This window comes from Bombina bombina, chromosome 7, assembly GCF_027579735.1.
Source record: "Bombina bombina isolate aBomBom1 chromosome 7, aBomBom1.pri, whole genome shotgun sequence".
Classification (NCBI taxonomy): Eukaryota; Metazoa; Chordata; class Amphibia; order Anura; family Bombinatoridae; genus Bombina; species Bombina bombina.
In genome coordinates, this window is record NC_069505.1 from 486,325,132 (window position 1) to 486,342,747 (window position 17,616).

At 37.4% G+C, this 17,616-nt stretch overlaps 1 protein-coding gene across 1 annotated transcript in view; it reads right to left on the reverse strand.

Moving 5' to 3' along the window:
* LOC128666804 (calpain-1 catalytic subunit) overlaps positions 1-17,616 on the reverse strand; it is a 159,537-nt gene that overhangs the window by 115,598 nt on the left and 26,323 nt on the right. The window contains exons 4-6 of the mRNA XM_053721599.1: positions 8,732-8,850; positions 5,431-5,603; positions 5,142-5,313 (exon numbers count right to left, since the gene is read on the reverse strand). Coding sequence (XP_053577574.1) covers positions 5,142-5,313; positions 5,431-5,603; positions 8,732-8,850 — 464 coding nt within the window. The remainder of the gene's footprint in view (positions 1-5,141; positions 5,314-5,430; positions 5,604-8,731; positions 8,851-17,616) is intronic.

A 17,616-nucleotide genomic window follows, 5' to 3' on the forward strand; every position in this document is an offset into this window, starting at 1 on the left:
AAGGAACAACAATTTCCCTATTGATGTTGTTAGAATTCACAACTTTAGGCAAAAATTTAAATGAAGTCCGCAAAACAGCTTTATCTTGATGGAGACTCACAAGAGAGAGCAGACAATTGGAAACTCTTCTAGCAGAAGAGATAGCCAAAAGAAATAACATTTTCCAAGAAAGTAATTTAATATCCAGAGAATGGATAGGCTCAAAAGGAGGAGCCTGTAAAATCTAAAAAAACAAATTGAGACTCCAAGGAGGAGAAATAGATTTAATAACAGGTTTGATACGAATCAAAGCCTGAACAAAATAATGAATATCCAGAAGTTTAGCAATCTTTCTATGAAATAAGACAGAAAGAGCAGAAATGTGTCCTTTCAAAGTTTACACCATAAAATATAGGGTTTTCCAAACCGATGATAAATTTTCCTTGAAACAGACTTACGAGCCTGTATCATAGTGCTAATCACTGAGTCAGAGAAACTTTTATGACTAAGCACTAAGCATTCAATTTCCATGCCATCAAATTTAGAGATTTGAGATCATGATGTAAAAGCGGCCCTTGAGACAGAAGGTCTAGCCTTAAAGGAAGTGGCCAAGGCTGGCAACTGGACATCCGGACAAGATCCATATACCAAAACCTGTGAGGTCATGCTGGTGCTATCAGAAACACATGAGATTGTTCCATTATGATCTTGGAGATCACCCTTGGAAGAAGAACTAGAGGCGGAAAAATATAAGCAGGTTGGTAAAATCAAGGAACTGCTAAGGCATCAACCATCTCCGCCTGAGGATCCCATGACCTGGAAAGGTATCTGTGAAGCTTCTTGTTTAGATGAGAGGCCATCAGATCAATTTCTGGAAGACCCCACATCTGTACAAGATGAAAAAAACACATCTGGATGGAGAGACCACTCCCTCAGATAATCCACTTCCCAATTGTCTACACCTGGGATATGAATCGCAAAAATATGACAAGAGTTGGATTCCGCCCAAGAAAGTATCCGAGATACTTCCTTCATTGCTGAAGGACTGTGAGTCCCTCCTTGATGATTGACATATGGCACTGTTGTGACATTGTCTGTTTGAAAAAGAAAGAAAGTTCTCTCTTCAATAGAGGCCATGCCTGAAGAGCTTTGAAGATAGCACAGAGTTCTAAAATATTGATTGGCAACCTCACCTCTTAAGGATACCAAACCCCTTGTGCTGTCAAAGATCCCCAGACAGCTCCCCAACCTGTGAGACTTGCATCTGTTGTGATCACATTCCAGGTGGGACGAACAAATGAGCCCCCTTGAACAATAAGGTGATGGTCTAACCACCAAGTCAGAAAGAGTTGAGATTTAAGTATATCAGTTGTGAAATCTGAGTATAATCCCTGCACCATTGGTGGAACATGCAAAGCTGTAGAAACAAAAATGAATAAAGGGGATCGCACCTGATGCTGCAGTCATGAGACCTAAAACTTCCATGCACATAGCCACTGAAGGGAATGATAGAGACTGAAGGTTTAGACAAGCTAAAACTAACTCCATTCGTCTCTTGTCTGTCAAGGAAAGAGTCATGGACACTGAATCTATCTGGAAACCTAAAAAGGTGACCCTTGTCTGAGGAATCAAGAAACTCTTTTGTAAATTTTTTCCTCCAAGAAACCAGACTAGTTCTTTTGTGTGAGATTTTTCTAAATGAAAAGATTGAGCTAGTACCAAGATATTGTCCAAATAAGGAAACACCGAAATACCTTGCTCTCTTATTACAGATAGAAGGGCACCGAGAACCTTCGAAAAGATTCTTGGAGCTGTCGCTAGCCCAAATGGAAAAATGAATAATTGGTAATGCTTGTCTAGGAAAGAGAATCTCAGAAACTGATAGTGGTCTGGATGAATTGGAATGTGAAGATAAGCATCCTGTAAGTCTATTGTGGACATGAATGACCTTGCTGAACAAAAGGCAGAATAGTCCTTATAGTCAACATCTTGAAAGATGGGACTCTTACAAAACGATTTAAAAATTTCAGATCCAGAATTGGTGTGAATGAATCTTCTTTCTTTGGGACGATGAATAGATTTGAATAAAAACCCAAACCCCGCTCCTGCAGAGGAACTGGAACAATCACCCCTGAAAGCTCTAGGTCTGAAACACACTTTTGAAAAGCCTGAGCCTTCACAGGGTTTGTTGGAACATGAGAAAGAATGAATCTTCCCATGGGAGGTCTTATTCTGAAAACCTATTTGATACCCCTGAGAAACAATATTCTGAATCCAATGATTTTGAACAGATACTGTCCAAATGTCTTGAAATAATTTCAATCTGCCCCCCATCAATTGAACTGGTTTGAGGGCCGTACCTTCATACAGTCTTAGGGACTGGATTTGGTTTTTTATAAGGCTTGGATTTATTCCAATTTGGAGAAGTTCTCCAATTAGAGCCAGAGGCCTTATGGGAAGGAGAGGTCTTTTGGTTCTCTATTCTGATGAAAGGAACGAAAACGATTGGGAGCTTTAAATTTACCCTTAGATTTCTTATCTTGGGGCAGAAAGACTCCCTTTCCCCTGGTGATAGTGGAAGTAATAGAATCCAATTGAGAACCAAATAAATTACTACCCTGAAATGATAAAGATAGTAATCTAGATTTAGACACCATATCAGCATTCAAAGATTTTAGCCATAAAGCTCTTCTAGAAATAATAGCTAAAGACATAAATTTAATATCAATCTTAATGACATCAAATATAGCATCACAAATGAAATGATTAGCATCTGTTAACTGTTGAGCTAAACTGTCCAACCAAAAAGTTAAAGCAGCAGCAACATTAGCCATAGAAATAGCAGGTCTAAGAATATAGCTAGTATGTAAATATGCTTTTCTAAGATAAGATTCAATCTTCCTATCTAAAGGATCCTTAAAAGAAGTACTATCTTCCGTAGGAATTGTAGTATGTTTGGCAAAAGTAGAAATAGCCCCAGCAACCTTAGACTTTTCCCCAAAACTCTAGATTAGCCACAGGTAAAGGATATAGCTTTTAAAGAAGAAGGGTTAAAAGTTAAAAGAAGCACCAAGTTTAGACCATTCTTTAGTAAACATATGAGAAATAGCATCTGGAATAGGGAAAACTTAAGGAGTAACCTCAGAAGTTTTAAAAACAGAATTCAAACGTTTGCTAGTTTTTTTTATCAAGAGGACTAGATTCCTTAATATCCAAAGTAAACAATACTTCCTTTAAAGGGACACTCAAGTCAAAATTAAACTTCAAGATTCAGATACAGCATGCAATTTTAAACAACTTTCCAATTTACTTCAATTAACAAAATGTGCACAGTATTTTTATATTTACACTTTTTGAGTCACAAACTCCTACTGAGCATGTGCAAGAATTCACAGCATATACGTATATGCATTTGTGATTGGCTGATGGCTGTCACATGATACAGGGGGAGTGGAAATAGACATAACTTTGCAATTTATTTAACAAAAATCTACTACTCATTTGAAGTTCAGACTAAGTGCTATTGCATTGTCGTCTTATCATGCATTTGTTGGTTATGCAAATCTACTGCATTGACTGGTCCTTTAATACAAACAAATATATACAATCTTAAAAAGAAAGGTTGACTTATCAATTTCAGTCTCTGAAGTAGGATCCTCTGAACCAGAGAAATCCTCATCAGCAGAAGATACTTCAGTATGCTGTCGATCAATACAAGCTTCATCAGATTTATGAGAAGTTAGGAGAGACCATTTACGTTTATTTGAAGGCGGAATAGCAGTCATAGCCTTCTCTATTTCTGCAGCAATATAATCTTTTATAACTACAGGAATATAATTTACATTAGACTGTGAAGGTAGATGTATTTGTACTTATAGAAACATTATCAGCATGTAATAATTTTTCATAACAAGTTCCACATTTTTGAGCTGAAGAAGAAAGATCAGCTAATTTACAACATACACACTTAGCTTTGGTAGAATTGTGTTCAGGCAGCTTAGTTCCTACAGTAACATCAGAGACAGGATCAGTCTGAGACATCTTGCAAAATTTAACAAAAAAATAAAAAAATAACATTTAAAACAAAATATCCAATAGCAGTTTCAGGAATGGGAAAAAAAATGCTTATGCTAAAATTGTTTTAAACAAAAGTAAAATCGAAAGCAAGCAACCTAGCCCTCTAGAAATCAAATAAGAGCAGAGAGCAAAAGAGGTAGAGACTTAATAAATTTGGCGCCAAAAAAGGCGCAAATGCAGAGAAAAAAAACTTTTGGCACCAAAGCTTAATAAGAGAAATGACGCGACTTGCGTCATAACAGGTGCGACTTCACACCAAAAAAACATGGTGCAAAAAAGTCGCAAGAAATTACGTGTCTCGCGTCACTGCAAAGGCAACTTCGCGCCAAAAAACTTTCACGCCAAAAATGTTGCAATAAGAATTAACATTCTGCGTCATTGCGAGCCTAAGTCCACAAAAATTTTGAAAGAAACAGGTTCCAAATTACAACTATCTGGAACCCCAGGTAAGTCTAAAAACTCCCATAAACATAATTTCCATGCTGAAACGGTTAGACTGCAAAGCGAAATACACAGACCTGACTCATGGCAAATATATACAATATACATTTAAAACTTTATTAGATAAAGTGCCAAACATAGCTGAGAGTGTCTTAAAAATGATATATATATACTTACCAGAAGAAGACACCCGTCCAAATATAGCAGACATGACATCATCAGGCAATACTTCCTTCACATCCCTCAGACAAACACTGTACTTTGAGATGAACTGGGATTCAATATGCTCCATGAGAGGCAAAGTTTTTAAAAACTAAGGTATGAGTGAAGTAGGAGGTGTATTTATAGGCATTTTGAGGTTTGGGAAACTTTGCCCCCTCCTGGTAGGAATGTATATCCCATACGTCACTAGCTCATGGACTCTTGCCACTTACATGAAAGAAACTGGTGTTTGTTGTGACAGTAAAAATCTGACCACTATTAGATTGAGGGCTGGTATTTTTAATTAGATGTGGGGAATATTTGATGAAGCTCTTACAGATATGGGCTTTATATATGTGGCTATCATTGGACAGGTATGTTGGCTGTACTCTCACCTATAAGGAAGAAATTAATTTTATTATGTATACCCTGTGTGCATTCACCTGTGTGTTCCCACAGCAGATTAGGGCCCCTCTTTCCAGCAGATGATTCAGATGAACCCATAAATCAGATGAAGAACCGCTGGTGTCACATTTCTGTACAATTCCCCCTGTCATATCCACCAAGGCTTCCCCTGCAAAACCCAACTGGAGAGCTGCGTATCCTCCCTTTAACCTGCAAATGATACTCACTTTAACAACATGAGATGATAACATATCCTATTAATGGATTCCAATAACCATATTGTCTCAGGGTTAAAGGTGCCTCAAATATATAAAATGGACTTCTTACTTGGCATATGCTTTCTCTAGAAGAGAACTCCAGAACTCATTCCTCTCTGGAGAATGCATGAAGAGCAAAGTATGAGAAGAGCTTTCTTGTCCAACTGTCTCCACAAATGGTGTCCGACTTGTAGGAAGAAGATCATCTACTATAACATCCACCCATTGTCCGTACTGCCAGAACTGAGAGAAGAAAAACAGAGACAACTTAGTTGTCTAATAGTAGCGGACAACAGGTAATTATTTAGCTGAGGAACGCGTATGTTTAGTAAGAGGGAGAAAGAGAGAGAGAGAAAGAGAGAGAGAAAGCAAGCAAGAAAGAAAGAACGAAAGAAAAAAAGAAATAGAGAGAGATAGAGATAGAGAGAGAGAGAGAGAGAGAGAGAGAGAGAGAGAAAGAAAGAGAGAGATTTAGAGATAGAGAAAGAGATAGAGATAGAGATAGAGAAAGAGAGAGAGAGAAAGAGAGAGAGAATGAGAATGAGAGAGAGAGAGAAAGAAAGAAAGAAAGAAAGAAAGAAAGAGAGAAAGATAGAGCGAGAGATAGAGAAAGAGAGAGCGAGAAAGAAAGAGAGAGAGACATTAAATGACCATTAAACACAGCAGAATTGCACACTAAACAATTGCATACTAAAACGGCAAAGCAATGGAGTAGATTTACCAACGTCTGTGCGACATGATACGCTGTAGCGTATCATGTCTGACAGACATCGCTGAATGCCGCTGTCGGTATTTATCATTACACAAGTAGTTCCCCAGAACTGCTTGTGCAATGCTGCCCCCTGCAGATTCGTGGCCAATAGGCCGCTAGCAGGGGGTGTCAATCAGCCCGATCATATAGGATCGGGCGAATTGAAGAACGCAGCCTTAGAGGCAGCGGACAAGTTATGGAGCAGCGGTCTTTAGACCATTCGTCCCTTGTCAAATCTACCCCAATGTCTGAATTTCAAGTGAGCATTAGATTTTTTTTAAATGTCTTCCATTCCCCTTCCCTCTGTATCATGTGACAGCCATCAGCGGGATCATATGTATACATTGTAAACTCTTGCACAAAAAAAACTATGCACAATTTTATAATATAAGCACATTGGGAAGGTTTTTTTTTTTATATTTCAAGCTTTATTTGAATCATGAAAGGAAAATTTGACGTTTTAAACCTCTACTCATTGATTATACAATTCTACGATACTTAATAGTCCTTTAAGAATGGTTGTATGTATATGGCGTATGGACAGGCATAAATCTATATTGTAAATATCGGTACTACTAATTCCTGCTCTCATGAATTAGATAATTGCATTTGAGCAGGGGGTGTACTAAAAAACAACTTGAAAACACAAAACTTCTCACTCTCAATCTCGGCAAGGATTGCACTAATTAAAATGCGAACCCTCCCAAGAATTTTATTCTTTATCCAAAACATCCCTGTATTCTTACGAAAGGTCGACATCAAAAAATGTAATGCAGGGTGTTCCCGATTTCTCTGGGCCTCTAAAAAACCCCGTATTGCATTATCCAGATTAATGCATCCAAAAGAAATGGGCGGTTTTGCCCTACCAAATTTGGTAAACTATAATTTAGCCTGTTTTGCTAGAATTGCTCTAGATTGGCTAACTAATGCTAATTATGTCACCAGTCTTGAGATTGAGGAGCACATTGTATCTCCCTTCGTCCCCAAAGCATTATTACATCTCTCACACCACTCAAAGGCGCGAAAATGCACGCTAAAATTCACAATACACAATGTGATTATAGCCTGGCATAAAATCTGTAAAAATTTAAAGATTAGGCACACTCTCTCTAAATATCTACCCATTAGAGGAAACCCTGATTTTGAAAGTGGTTGCACCTTTTCTGCCTTTGCGAAATGGTCAGCAAATAATCTGACATTCCTACGCCAGATGGTAGACTCACTGTCTAACCAGGTAAAAGCCTTTGAATCCCTAATGAAAGATTTCAGTTTAGATAGAAGATCATTTTTTGCCTATCTCCAAATTAGGCATTTTCTGTATAGTCTAGAGACATTGGAGGGGGAAGGCTGGTCACTAGGCCCATTAGAGCCGGTAATAAATTTATTTTCCATTGGGAAGCACTCCATCTCATATATATATATCAATTACTCATCTCTAAGGATGCAGAAGCAAGAATAAATAGTCTTCTCTGTATGTGGCAACAAGATTTCCCTGAAATAGACCGAGGATTTTTTCAAAGGAGCTTTAACATGGTAAAGAAATTTTCCAGTAATATGGCAATAAGAGAATCGCATTTGAAGCTATTAAATAGAGCATATCTCACCCCCAGTAGATTAGCTAAATGGAAAGGAAACACGGCTTGTCTCAGATGTAGATTCCCGTATGCTGATCTCTTCCATGTCTTTTATGCCTGTCCTAAAACCATTAAGCTATGGAAACAGGTAGAATTCTGGCTAAACAGGTTTCTACCGATCAGAATAACACTTAAGCCGGTACATATCTTTTTCCTGATACACAACCAGGTTCAAAATAAACCTCTGATTAACACAACGATATTATTAGTAAGACAGATGATCTTAAGAAGGTGGAAGGACAGAAATGCTCCAAGTATAGTTTCGGTTACCCGTAATATCCAATATCAAATGCTATTAGAACAGCAGGATCCACAAATATTCGAAGAAAATAAGATTAAAAAGTTTTTAGTAAAATGGGATAAAGTTATCTTAAGTCAACCTAAGGAAGTTCAGCTACAAGTACTAAGATACTTTAGTAAATCAGCAGAATTTACACAACTAATGTTATCAGATAGCTACCCAGAACTTTGGAGACAACCGATTCTATAGATGAGAGGGGGAGAGGGGGCAGAGGACGGGGAGAAGACCCTTTTTTTTTTTTTTTTTTCTTTTTCTCTTATTTCCTTTTTTATGTGTTCCTGTTTATCTGAGTGTTTAATCGTTTTTTCTGTGTATTTAAAAGAGAAAAATCCCAGCTTAGTGTACGAATATCTTATATAAGGGGATCATTTATTTGCTAAGAGAAAGTGAATCTGTTGATTTAAACTGTTCCGCTTTGCTTTATATTTTGTTTTACCTAGCCCTGCGTGGCACAAAGAGGTTGAATTCATCTGATTGTACACTTTGTTGGATATAAATAAATATTTTAAAAAAAAATGAAAACACAAAACTTGATTCATACCGATGTCTTGCGTTCCAATGCACTCTAGATGTGTGTGCAACTAAACATAGGCGGTAACTGACTTATGGCTTTGCCGATTGTCCACTAAACATCAGCGTGAGGACAGAGAGAGCACAGGTGTTAGGTAAGTACAGAAGAGTTTACCTGGAATCTGAATCTGCCATCATATCCCTCCCCGAAGTCTTGTCCTGGAGGGACCACCTGTTCGAGAAGCTGAGGGTACAGAGACAGGCAGGCCACGGCAGAGAGGAACCAGCAGTTACCTGAATTGAGCACAAATGTATTGGTATATGTAGGTTATCAATTTATAGGAATTTTTTTCTACTTATATTAAAAACCTTAAAAGATATGAAACCCAACATTCATGATTTAGATATAGCATGTGACTTTAAAGAACATTCTAACTTCTAGCATCAATATGTTCTTTTGGTATCTTTTGTTGAAAAGCAGGGATGTATGCTTAGGAGCCGGACCATTTCTGGACCATTATATGGCAGCAGTTTTGCAAGAATGTTATCTAGTTACAAGAGCACTAGATGGCAGCACTATTTCTTGCCATGCAGTGCTTTTGATGCTACCTAAGTATCTCTTCAACACAGAATATTATGGGAACAAAGCAAATTTTATAAAAGAAGTAAACTGGAAACTTTTAAAAAAAAATGGTATCAACTGTCTGAATCACAAAAGAACAGTTTTGGGTTCCATATCCCTTTAAGGAGACATGAAACCCACATTTTTTTTGTTTTATGGTTCAAATAGCGTGCAAAATGTAACAATTTTACTTTTTTCTCTTGGTATCCTATGTTGAAAACCAGGTAGGGGGCTCAGGAGCATGCACATGTGTTGAATAGTATATGGCAGCAGCTTTGCAAGAATGCTTTTGATAATGTAATACATTTGCAAGAGCACTAGATGGCAGCAGTGTTGTCTATGATACAGGATGTTACTTCTCTGCTACGGGACTTGGATACATTGGAGGACTGGGCAGGCAAGTGGCAGATGAGATTCAATTTAGATATATGCAAAGTTATATACATTTTGGTAGCAAAAATACATATACACCTTACACTCGAAGGGCCAGATTACAAGTGGAGGGGTATTTAATGCTCCACTCGCGTGCTAAAACCTGTAGAAGTAAATTTTTTGTGAGCGTCAGGTAGCACTTGTATTGAAAGTAAAACGTTTTTGCTCATGCGATCGAATACGATTGTGTTGATTAACACCGCCTGCTAGGGGCCGATTGCCCACAAATCTGCAGGGGGTGGCAAACAGAGTTTGTGTTATATTTGAATACTAGTTTGTGATTGGTTAGCAGGGGTTCTTTTGTATTGGGGGGACAGGGAAATCAGTGAAAATAAATAATATAAAACAATCTACTAATTTGACAAAATAAAGCTGCAGTTTTCATTGCTAAATTCTTCTCAGATATTAATGTTCATTTTTACACAGTTTATAATCAGTGTTTAAAGGGACAGTATACACCAATTTTCATTTAACTGCATGTAATAGACACTACTATAAAGAATAAGATGCACAGATACTGATCTAAACATCCAGTACAAAACTGTTTAAAAACTTACTTAGAAGCTCCCAGTTTAGCTCTGTTTAAAAGGTTACTGGAACACCCACTGCAAGTGGGAAATAGCAGACACTCCCCCCTCCCCCTTCCTCTGCCTATGAAAAGACCCTTTACGCAAACAGAAGCAAGCTGGAGTAGGTATACGTCAGTATTCTACTAACACTTTGGGGCTTGGTTAGGAGTCTAAAAATCAGAGCAATGTTATTTAAAAATAAGCAAAACTATTCATTTTTAAGAAAACAAAAACTGTATAGGCTATATAAATGGATCATCTACAAAACATTTATGCGAAAAAAAATCTAGTGTATAATGCCCCTTTAATTTCGCTTTAAGGACATGATTATCTAAAGCTCTCTGCTCTAGCCGGATTATCTAAGAAGTCTCATCAGTACTCTGGTCTTTCAAACAAAGTTACAAAGGGAAATTTTAGCTTGAGAGCCGTTTATCTCCTTATACAAAGTTCTGGGTGTGAAGCCAAGATGCCTGTATTACAATATAATACTCAATATTGTAGAAAACAGCAACAAGATGCAATGTCAGCAAATGAAAAGACCAGTAAGGTAATGTTATCTATAAAAAAAAAGAGTTGTAAATCCTGTGATAAGGGAATAAAGATTTGCATTGTGAAGGAAGGCTGGTAAGGTTACAATTATTTACATTGAAGAAAAGGTGTCTCAAACGGGGATATGATTATATTATACAGACATACAGGGCCCATATACAGTTGTAATCAAAATTATTCAAACCCCATTGCAAATAAGGTATATTGTCAAAATATACAGACTTTCAGCTGTTTGCAATGAACAAATCAAAGAAAAACAATTGAAATAGCTCAACACAATGAATATTTCAAGTGGTTTCCCCAAATTCAACTGAAAGTGCAACTTTAAATGAATTCTGCAGTCTCAAAATGATTCAATCCCTCTCAACAGCACAAATATGCAAAACAGGCGTTGTCTGAAGCACACCTGATGCAACAAATCAAGGGCTGCATTGTTTGCACCAGGTGTGTTTGAGCTAGAACACATGAAATACCTGATCTGGCTAGGGGTTTGTTGAGTATCATGTTTGACTGCATGTGGAAGGCAAGATGGATTCAATTAAGTATCAGTAAATCCTAGGAGAAAACGTCATGCCCTCTGAGGAAGCTGAAGCTTGTTCGTCATTGGACCTTCCAACAGGACAATGATCCCAAGCATACCTCAAATACCACCAAAGCTTGGTTACAGAAGAAGTCCTGGAAGATTCTACAGTGGCAATTACAGTCACCTAACTTGAACCCCATAAAAATATCTGGTGGGATTTGAAGAAGGCGGTTGCAGCACACAAACCCAAGATCTGATTATAAATTAAAAGAGAGAAGCGCTCAACCTGGGAACGAACAATAGCATAATAGCTTGTTCTATGGCTAGTTGCCACCCTAGAAGCAGCCTCTTTTTGCTCAATATGTGCCTTTCACAGAGAAGAACTTTCCTGTAGCATATCAGTCTGATCCTGACTTCACAGTACAGTCCAGCACCAAAATACCAGGCAATCCCTCTCTGAACAAGAGAAACGGCAAAACCCCAGATGTACGTTTCGGCCTATTGTGGGCCTCGTCAGTGAGGTGCAGCCATATCCCTTCTAGGCCCACAATACGCCGAAACGTATGTCTGGGGTTTTGCTGTTTCTCTCGTTCAGAGAAGGATTGCCTGGTATTTCGGTGCTGGATTGTACTGTGAAGTCAGGATCAGACTGATATGCTACAGGAAAGTTCTTCTCTGTGAAAGGCACATATTGAGCAAAAAGAGGCTGCTTCTAGGGTGGTAACTAGCCATAGAACAAGCTATTATGCTATTGTTCGTTCCCAGGTTGAGCGCTTCTCTCTTTTTATTTATCCAAGATCTGATTATACCTACAGATATAACATAAAGACACATGTATATGTACACAGTGTGATAAAGTAATGAGATCTGATTATACCTACAGATATAAGATAAAGACACATGTATATGTACAAAGTGTGATAAAGTAATGAGATCTGATTATACCTACAGATATAAGATACAGGACACATGTATATGTACACAGTGTGATACAGTAATGAGATCTGATTATACCTACAGATATAACATAAAGACACATGTATATGTACAAAGTGTGATAAGGTAATGAGATCTGATTATACCTACAGATATAAGATACAGACACATGTATATGTACACAGTGTGATAAAATAATTAGATCTGATTATACCTACAGATATAAGATACAGGACACATGTATATGTACACAATGTGATAAAGTAATGAGATCTGATTATACCTACAGATATAACATAAAGACACATGTATATGTACAGTACACAGTGTGATAAAGTAATGAGATCTGATTATACCTACAGATATAAGATGAAGACACATGTATATGTACACAATGTGATAATGTAATGAGATCTGATTATACCTACAGATATAAGATACAGACACATGTATATGTACACAATGTGATAAAGTAATAAGATCTGATTATACCTACAGATATAAGATAAAGACACATGTATATGTACACAATGTGATACAGTAATGAGATCTGATTATACCTACAGATATAAGATAAAGACACATGTATACAGGAAGTGCAGAATTATTAGGCAAATGAGTATTTTGACCACATCATCCTCTTTATGCATGTTGTCTTACTCCAAGCTGTATAGGCTCGAAAGCCTACTACCAATGAAGCATATTAGGTGATGTGCATCTCTGTAATGAGAAGGGGTGTGGTCTAATGACATCAACACCCTATATCCGGTGTGCATAATTATTAGGCAACTTCCTTTCCTTTGGCAAAATGGGTCAAAAGAAGGACTTGACAGGCTCAGAAAAGTCAAAAATAGTGAGATATCTTGCAGAGGGATGCAGCACTCTTAAAATTGCAAAGCTTCTGAAGCGTGATCATCGAACAATCAAGCGTTTCATTCAAAATAGTCAACAGGGTCGCAAGAAGCGTGTGGAAAAACCAAGGCGCAATATAACTGCCCATGAACTGAGAAAAGTCAAGCGTGCAGCTGCCAAGATGCCACTTGCCACCAGTTTGGCCATATTTCAGAGCTGCAACATCACTGGAGTGCTCAAAAGCACAAGGTGTGCAATACTCAGAGACATGGCCAAGGTAAGAAAGGCTGAAAGACGACCACCACTGAACAAGACACACAAGCTGAAACGTCAAGACTGGGCCAAGAAATATCTCAAGACTGATTTTTCTAAGGTTTTATGGACTGATGAAATGAGAGTGAGTCTTGATGGGCCAGATGGATGGGCCCGTGGCTGGATTGGTAAAGGGCAGAGAGCTCCAGTCCGACTCAGACGCCAGCAAGGTGGAGGTGGAGTACCGGTTTGGGCTGGTATCATCAAAGAGGAGCTTGTGGGGCCTTTTCGGGTTGAGGATGGAGTCAAGCTCAACTCCCAGTCCTACTGCCAGTTTCTGGAAGACACCTTCTTCAAGCAGTGGTACAGGAAGAAGTCTGTATCCTTCAAGAAAAACATGATTTTCATGCAGGACAATGCTCCATCACACGCGTCCAAGTACTCCACAGCATGGCTGGCAAGAAAGGGTATAAAAGAAGAAAATCTAATGACATGGCCTTCTTGTTCACCTGATCTGCACCCCATTGAGAACCTGTAGTCCATCATCAAATGTGAGATTTACAAGGAGGGAAAACAGTACACCTCTCTGAACAGTGTCTGGGAGGCTGTGGTTGCTGCTGCACGCAATGTTGATGGTGAACAGATCAAAACACTGACAGAATCCATGGATGGCAGGCTTTTGAGTGTCCTTGCAAAGAAAGGTGGCTATATTGGTCACTGATTTGTTTTTGTTTTGTTTTTGAATGTCAGAAATGTATATTTGTGAATGTTGAGATGTTATATTGGTTTTACTGGTAAAAATAAATAATTGAAATGGGTATATATTTGTTTTTTGTTAAGTTGCCTAATAATTATGCACAGTAATAGTCACCTGCACACACAGATATCCCCCTAAAATAGCTATAACTAAAAACAAACTAAAAACTACTTCCAAAACTATTCAGCTTTGATATTAATGAGTTTTTTGGGTTCATTGGGAACATGGTTGTTGTTCAATAATAAAATGAATCCTCAAAAATACAACTTGCCTAATAATTCTGCACTCCCTGTATGTACACAATGTGATAATGTAATGAGATCTGATTATACCTACAGATATAAGATACAGACACATGTATATGTACACAATGTAATAAAGTAATAAGATTTGATTATACCTACAGATATAAGATAAAGACACATGTATATGTACACAATGTGATAAAGTAATAAGATCTGATTATACCTACAGATATAAGATACAGACACATGTATATGTACAAAGTGTGATAAGGTAATGAGATCTGATTATACCTACAGATATAAGATACAGACACATGTATATGTACACAGTGTGATAAAATAATTAGATCTGATTATACCTACAGATATAAGATACAGGACACATGTATATGTACACAATGTGATAAAGTAATGAGATCTGATTATACCTACAGATATAACATAAAGACACATGTATATGTACAGTACACAGTGTGATAAAGTAATGAGATCTGATTATACCTACAGATATAAGATGAAGACACATGTATATGTACACAATGTGATAATGTAATGAGATCTGATTATACCTACAGATATAAGATACAGACACATGTATATGTACACAATGTGATAAAGTAATAAGATCTGATTATACCTACAGATATAAGATAAAGACACATGTATATGTACACAATGTGATACAGTAATGAGATCTGATTATACCTACAGATATAAGATAAAGACACATGTATACAGGAAGTGCAGAATTATTAGGCAAATGAGTATTTTGACCACATCATCCTCTTTATGCATGTTGTCTTACTCCAAGCTGTATAGGCTCGAAAGCCTACTACCAATGAAGCATATTAGGTGATGTGCATCTCTGTAATGAGAAGGGGTGTGGTCTAATGACATCAACACCCTATATCCGGTGTGCATAATTATTAGGCAACTTCCTTTCCTTTGGCAAAATGGGTCAAAAGAAGGACTTGACAGGCTCAGAAAAGTCAAAAATAGTGAGATATCTTGCAGAGGGATGCAGCACTCTTAAAATTGCAAAGCTTCTGAAGCGTGATCATCGAACAATCAAGCGTTTCATTCAAAATAGTCAACAGGGTCGCAAGAAGCGTGTGGAAAAACCAAGGCGCAATATAACTGCCCATGAACTGAGAAAAGTCAAGCGTGCAGCTGCCAAGATGCCACTTGCCACCAGTTTGGCCATATTTCAGAGCTGCAACATCACTGGAGTGCTCAAAAGCACAAGGTGTGCAATACTCAGAGACATGGCCAAGGTAAGAAAGGCTGAAAGACGACCACCACTGAACAAGACACACAAGCTGAAACGTCAAGACTGGGCCAAGAAATATCTCAAGACTGATTTTTCTAAGGTTTTATGGACTGATGAAATGAGAGTGAGTCTTGATGGGCCAGATGGATGGGCCCGTGGCTGGATTGGTAAAGGGCAGAGAGCTCCAGTCCGACTCAGACGCCAGCAAGGTGGAGGTGGAGTACCGGTTTGGGCTGGTATCATCAAAGAGGAGCTTGTGGGGCCTTTTCGGGTTGAGGATGGAGTCAAGCTCAACTCCCAGTCCTACTGCCAGTTTCTGGAAGACACCTTCTTCAAGCAGTGGTACAGGAAGAAGTCTGTATCCTTCAAGAAAAACATGATTTTCATGCAGGACAATGCTCCATCACACGCGTCCAAGTACTCCACAGCATGGCTGGCAAGAAAGGGTATAAAAGAAGAAAATCTAATGACATGGCCTTCTTGTTCACCTGATCTGCACCCCATTGAGAACCTGTAGTCCATCATCAAATGTGAGATTTACAAGGAGGGAAAACAGTACACCTCTCTGAACAGTGTCTGGGAGGCTGTGGTTGCTGCTGCACGCAATGTTGATGGTGAACAGATCAAAACACTGACAGAATCCATGGATGGCAGGCTTTTGAGTGTCCTTGCAAAGAAAGGTGGCTATATTGGTCACTGATTTGTTTTTGTTTTGTTTTTGAATGTCAGAAATGTATATTTGTGAATGTTGAGATGTTATATTGGTTTTACTGGTAAAAATAAATAATTGAAATGGGTATATATTTGTTTTTTGTTAAGTTGCCTAATAATTATGCACAGTAATAGTCACCTGCACACACAGATATCCCCCTAAAATAGCTATAACTAAAAACAAACTAAAAACTACTTCCAAAACTATTCAGCTTTGATATTAATGAGTTTTTTGGGTTCATTGGGAACATGGTTGTTGTTCAATAATAAAATTAATCCTCAAAAATACAACTTGCCTAATAATTCTGCACTCCCTGTATGTACACAATGTGATAATGTAATGAGATCTGATTATACCTACAGATATAAGATACAGACACATGTATATGTACACAATGTAATAAAGTAATAAGATTTGATTATACCTACAGATATAAGATAAAGACACATGTATATGTACACAATGTGATAAAGTAATAAGATCTGATTATACCTACAGATATAAGATAAAGACACATGTATATGTACACAATGTGATACAGTAATGAGATCTGATTATACCTTCAGATATAAGATAAAGACACATGTATATGTACACAGTGTTATACAGTAATGAGATCTGATTATACCTACAGATATAAGATAAAGATACATGTATATGTACACAATGTGATAATGTAATGAGATCTGATTATACCTACAGATATAAGATACAGACACATGTATATGTACACAATGTAATAAAGTAATAAGATCTGATTATACCTACAGATATAAGATAAAGACACATGTATATGTACACAGTGTGATACAGTAATGAGATCTGATTATACCTTCAGATATAAGATAAAGACACATGTATATGTACACAGTGTTATACAGTAATGAGATCTGATTATACCTACAGATATAAGATAAAGACACATGTATATGTACACAATGTGATACAGTAAGGAGATCTGATTATACCTACAGATATAAGATACAGATACATGTATATGTACACAGTGTGATACAGTAATGAGATCTGATTATACCTACAGATATAAGATAAAGACACATGTATATGTACACAGTGTGATACAGTAAGGAGATCTGATTATACCTACAGATATAAGATAAAGACACATGTATATGTACACAATGTGATACAGTAATGAGATCTGATTATACCTACAGATATAAGATACAGACACATGTATATGTACACAGTGTGATACAGTAATGAGATCTGATTATACCTACAGATATAAGATAAAGACACATGTATATGTACACAATGTGATAAAGTAATGAGATCTGATTATACCTACAGATATAAGATAAAAACACATGTATATGT